The sequence below is a fragment of the Hypanus sabinus genome, chromosome 15, assembly GCF_030144855.1.
Source record: "Hypanus sabinus isolate sHypSab1 chromosome 15, sHypSab1.hap1, whole genome shotgun sequence".
In the NCBI taxonomy this organism is placed as follows: domain Eukaryota; kingdom Metazoa; phylum Chordata; class Chondrichthyes; order Myliobatiformes; family Dasyatidae; genus Hypanus; species Hypanus sabinus.
Window position 1 is genome coordinate 92,214,579 of NC_082720.1, and position 6,000 is coordinate 92,220,578.

Below are 6,000 nucleotides of genomic sequence, written 5' to 3' on the forward strand. Positions count from 1 at the left end.
TGAGGATAGATGAAACCAGAACTAAAGGTCATAGGTTTAAGAATGGTAAAAGACTGAAGGAGAATCCGAGGAGAAACCACTTCACTCAGAGTGTGGTGCAAGTGTAGAACGAATTGTCAGTGGAAGTGGTAGATTCAGGTTTAGTTGTAACATTTAAAAAGAAGTTTGGATAGGTACATAGATTGTGAGAGTTTGAAGGGGTATAGTCAAAGTGCACCCAATGACCTGCCCTCCACAGCTGCTGGTGGTAACAAATTCCACAAATTCACCACTTTCTGGCTAAAGAAATGTCTCTGCATGTCTGTTTTAAATGGTATGCCCTCTATCTGGGGCTGTGCCTTCTTGTCTTAGGCTCCCCCACCATGGGAATTATCCTTTCAACATCCACTCTGTCTGGGCCTTTCAACATTCAAGAGGTTTCATTGAGATCGCCCCACATCCTTCTAAATTCCAGTAAGTACAGACCCAGAGCCATCAAATGATCCTCATATGATACTCCTTTAATTCTCAGAATCATCCTTGAGAACCTCTTCTAAACTATCTCCAACGCCAGCATATCTTCTTAGATGAGGAGCCCAAAGCTGTTCACAATATTCTAAAGTTAGCCTTTAGGGTGTTGAGCACAAGGACTCCCAAGTCTTTTTGCATTTCACGTTTTTAGATTTTCTACTTGTTTAGAAAATAGACTGCACATTTATTTCTATCACCAAAAAGCATTACCATGAATTTTCCAACATCATATTTCATTTCCCTCTTTCTTGCCCATTCTCCTGATCTAATTCCTTCTGCAGCCTTCCTCTTTCCTCAACCCCACCTGCCCTTCCAACAGTCTTCATATCATTTGCAAACTTGGCAACAAAGCCATCTATTCCATTATTTAAATCATTGATATACAGCATAAATAGAAGCAGTCCCAACACTGACCCCTGCGGAACACCTCTAGTTACTGACAACCAACCTGAAAAGGATCCTCTTATTCCCACTTGCTGCCTCCTACCAATCAGTGAATGCTCTAACCATGTGAGTAAATTTCCTATAATACCTTGGGCTCTTAATTTGGTAAGGAGCTTCATGGCGTGGCACCTTGTCAAAGGCCTTCTAAAAGTCCAAATGTACAACATTTACTGTACTCCCTTGTCCTACTTGTAATCTTCTCAACAGGCTCATCAGGCAAGATTTCCCCTTAAGGAAACCATGCTGACTTTATCCCATCTAGTCCTGTGTCCCCAAGTACTCCATAACCTCATCCTTAACAATTGACTCCAATATCTTCTCAACCACTGAAGTCAGGCTAATTTTCTTTCTGCTGCCCTCACTACTTTCTTAAAGACTTAACTGACATCTGCAATTTTCCAGACCTCTGAAACTGTGCCAGAGTCCAATGAGTCTTGAAAGATCATCACTAATAACTTCATAGTCTCTACCATTACCTCTTTCAGAACTCAAGGATGCAGTTCATCTGGTCTGGATGACTGATGTAGGTCTTTCAGCTTTTTGAGACCTTCTCCCTTGTAATAGTAAGTCATTTCTCTTCCCTCACACTCTTCAACATCTGGCACACTGCTAATGTCTTTCACACTGAACACTGATGCAAAACACTCATTTAGTTCATCTGCCATCCCCTTGTCTCCTGTTATTATTTCTCCGGCCTCATTTTCTAGCAGTTCTATATCCACTCTTATCTCTCTTTCTTTTTTACATACTTGAAAAAGCGTTTACCACCCACTTTGATATTATTTGCTAGTTTGCTTTCATATTTCAACTTTTCCCTCCTAATGATTCTTTTAGTTGCTTTCTGTAGATTTTTAAAAGCCTCCCAGTCCTCTATCTTCCTGCTAATTTTTGCTTTGTTGTATGCCCTCTCTTTGCTTTTACATTAGCTTTGACTTCCTTTGTCAGTCATGGCTGTACTATTTTGTCCTTTGAGTATTTTTTTTTTTGTTTTTGGAATATATCTATCCTGCACTTTCCTCATTTTCACCAGAAACTCAAGTCACTGCTGCTCTGCTGTCATTCCTGCCAGAATCTCCTTCAAATTTACTTTGGCCACCGCCTGTCTTACACCATTGTAATTTCCTTACTCCACTGAAATACTGATATGTCAGACTTTACTTTTGAACTTCAAGTTGAACTCAATCATATTGTGATAACTGTCTCCTAAGAGTTCCTTTACCTTAAGCTCCCAAATCACCTCTGGTTCATTACACAATACCCAATCTTGTATAGCTGATTCCCTGGCAGGCTTAACAACAAACTGCGCTAAAAGGCCATCGATCAACAAACTCACACTCTTGAGATCCATTACCAATCTGATTTTCCCAATCGACCTACATCTTAAAATCTCCCGTGACTATCATAACATTGCCCTTTTGGCATGCCTTTTCTAATTCTTGTTGTAATCTGCAGCCACATCACAGCTACTGTTTGGAGGCTTGTATATAACTGCCATCAAGGTCCTTTTGCCCTTGCAGTTTCTTAATGACCCACAAGGATTCAACATCTTCCAATCCTATGTCACACCTTCCTACTGATTTGATGCTATTCTTTACCAGCAGAGCCATGACACTCCCTCTACTGACCTTCCTATTCCTCCAATAGAATGTGCAACCTTGGACATTCAACTCACAGCTATAACTATCCTTCAGCCATGTTTCAGTGATGGCCACATCAAACCCAACAATCTGTAAAAGTGCAACAAGATCATCCACCTTATTTCTTAAACTCCGTGCATTGAGATGTAACTCTTTGAGTGCCGTGTTTGCTACCTTTTTTGATTCTGCATCCCTAAAGCACTGATACTCACCCTACAGGCTGCATTTCTGTCTTATCATCTACCTGCCCTTCCTGACAGTCTGACCACATGCTATCCTGTCCTGAGTCCTTTCACTTCAGTTCTTACCCTCCTGCCAAATTAGTTTAAACCCTCCCCAACAGCTCTAATAAACCTGCCCGCAAGAATATTGGTCCCCTCGGGTTCAATGCAACCTGTCACCTTTGTATGGTCCTATTTCTCCAAGAATAGATCCCAATGATTGAAGAACCTGAAGCCATTACCCCTGCACCAGCTTCTCAGCCATACATTTATCTGCCAAATTATTCTGTTCCTACCCTCACTAGCATGTGGCAAATTACTGCAAATTACTGTAATTAATCCCAAATTTCTGCCCTGGAAGTCCTGCTTCTCAGTTTTCTGCCTAACTCTCTTAATTATCTCTTCAGGACCTCTTTGCTTTTCCTCCCTATGTCATTGATACCAATATGTACCAAGACATCTGGCTGCTCTCCTTCTCCATCCAAAATGCTTTGGACACAATCTGAGATGTCCCTTAACTGGCAACATACCACGAGCAGAATCATCTGCAGCTTAGTATGAAAAAGACTAAGGAGCTGGTGGTGGATCTGAGGAGGGCTAAGGCACCGGTGACCCCTGTTTCCATCCAAGGGGTCAGTGTGGACATAATGGAGGATTACAAATACCTGGGGATACGAATGGACAATAAACTGGACTGGTCAAAGAACACTGATGCTGTCTACAAGAAGGGTCAGAGCCGTCTCTATTTCCTGAGGAGACTGAGGTCCTTTAACATCTGCTGGAAGATGCTGACGATGTTCTACGAGGCTGTGGTGGCCAGTGCTATCATGTTTGCTGTTGTGTGCTGGGGCAGCAGGCTGAGGGTAGCAGACACCAACAGAATAAACAAATTCATTCGTAAGGCAGTGATGTTGTGGGGGTGGAACTGGACCCTCTGACGGTGGTGTCTGAAAAGAGGACGCTGTCCAAGTTGCATGCCATCTTGGACAATGACTCCCATCCACTCCATAATGTACTGGTTAGGCACAGGAGTACATTCAGCCAGAGACTCATTCCACCGAGATGCGACACTGAGCGACATAGGAAGTCATTCCTGCCTGTGGCCATCAAACTTTACAACTCCTCCCTTGGAGTCTCAGACACCCTGAGCCAGTAAGCTGGTCCTGGACTTATTTCCACTTGACATGATTAACTTATTATTATTTAATTATTCATGGTTTTATATTGCTATATTTCTTCACTATTCTTGGTTGGTGCACCTGTAATGAAACCCAATTTCCCTCGGGATCAATAAAGTACGTCTGTCTGTTTGTCTGTCTGAGCGTCCTGTTTCTGTCCATAGAATCTCCTGTCTGTTCCATTGACTGTTGAGACCCTTATCACTACCACTCCCCTCTTCTCCCTCTTTCCCTTCTGAACCATGGACTCATGCTCAGTGTCTGAAACCTGGTCTCCATGGCATTCCTCTGGGAGGTCATCACCCACAATAGTATCCAAAACATTTAACCTTCCCATGTAGCATGAACAAGTTGCCCACAAGGGCTTTTGTTTAAGTATAACCTGCCTCTAATGTAGAAAAGAGAGCCCATAGGTCCAAAAATCTGAATCCCTGCCCCTTGCATTGGCTCCTCAGCCATACATTCATCTGGCCAAGCTTTATACTTTTTGTAGTACTGAAATTACTCTTGAGTCTACCCATAACATTTCTGCTCCTGTGTCTTATGGTCTTATAACATCTCCCCACATGCACACCCTCCCATAAACTTTTCACTCATGTTCTACCCAGACTCTTCACCCTACCACAAACTCCTCAATTCCCAGGCCCCGACTCCTCAGCCTCTTCCCTGCAGACTCCTTGTCCACGTCTCCCCAGTCTACTTGCACCCCCTCGCCCACCGCAGCAGACTAATTGACCCTTTCCCCAAGCTCCAGACTTGTCTGTAGGCTCTTCATTTCCTCTCACCAGACCCATCACCCTCACTCCTCAGATCCACACAGTCACGCCCAACTCAGGTCCAATCAGTTTCTTAATGAAGGTGTTTCTGCAACCATTTGTTCTGTCAAACAGCATCACACTGTATATAAGTATACAAGACATGAGCTTTTCACTGCATCTTGGTACATACAACAATAACAAAGCAATTCCAATGCACATACTCACTCCCCACTCTCAGTGCAGGGCTATGGAAAACAAGACATTACCTTTACTCTGTTCTTCAATAATATCTCAGCAATTGCTTTCCCGATGCCTTGAGCTGCACCTGTAACCAATGCAACTTTTCCATTCAGTGCCATCTGAACAATAAAAGCCAAGGTTTGGTGCCCGAGAGTTGAAAATGATCACCACAAGCAGTAAAACAGGAAGGAACTGCCAAAATGACAAAATACCAAGTGAGAGAAATAGAAAGATAGGAGAGTGCAATTACTTCCTCTTTCAGTAAGAAACCAGTAAGACCTTTGTCAAGATAACATGAACTGTAAGGTTTCATGCCAAGCCACAACTAGTGATCTTATCAATGTTATTCTGACCTTTGTGCCTTTACAGATGATGTGTTTGTGCAATGATTTACCGGATCTGGCTGCAGGGAGGAAGATAGGACAGGAAACAGAGAAAGATTTTGTATGAGGAGTGAAAGTAATAGAATAGACAGTGGAAGGAGGGTGGAGAGGCTAACTGAAAGGATTGTAGGAAATAGAAGAAGGGCTCTGGGGGTGAGAAAAGGGAAGAGAATCAGGAGGAAGTAAGATAGTTTTGGAGAATGATGGATTTGAGTTAATCAATCTGATGGCCTGGTGGAAGAATCAGAATCAGGTTTATTATCACTGGCAATGTGAAGTGAAATTTGTTTACTTAGTAGCAGCAGTTCAATGCAATACACTATCTAGAAGAGAGAAAAAATAATAAATAAAATAAAAATAATAATAATAAATAAACAAGTAAATCAATTACAGCATATGTATATTGAACAGATTAAAAAAAGCATGCAAAAAAAACAGAAATACTGTAGCGATGTGCTACACGCAGCGCTGAAATAACGTCGTTTTGAGACTAGTTTATTCAAACTTCACGGTACTGGCATTTAATCCCTAGCGCCCGCCCTCTCCAGGCAGAAATGACGTCAGAGGTGCATTACCAAAGTCTCCCCCCGTGCGCTGGCTGTTTGTGAGCTGGTTCGCCTTCGCAGAAA

The 6,000-nt window shown here is 42.5% G+C and overlaps 1 protein-coding gene across 1 annotated transcript in view; it reads right to left on the reverse strand.

Moving 5' to 3' along the window:
- LOC132405211 (15-hydroxyprostaglandin dehydrogenase [NAD(+)]-like) overlaps positions 1 to 5,271 on the reverse strand; it is a 70,654-nt gene extending 65,383 nt beyond the window's left edge. The window contains exon 1 of the mRNA XM_059989902.1: positions 5,015 to 5,271. Coding sequence (XP_059845885.1) covers positions 5,015 to 5,107 — 93 coding nt within the window. The 5' untranslated portion in view covers positions 5,108 to 5,271. The remainder of the gene's footprint in view (positions 1 to 5,014) is intronic.
- Between the last annotated feature and the right edge of the window lie 729 nt (positions 5,272 to 6,000).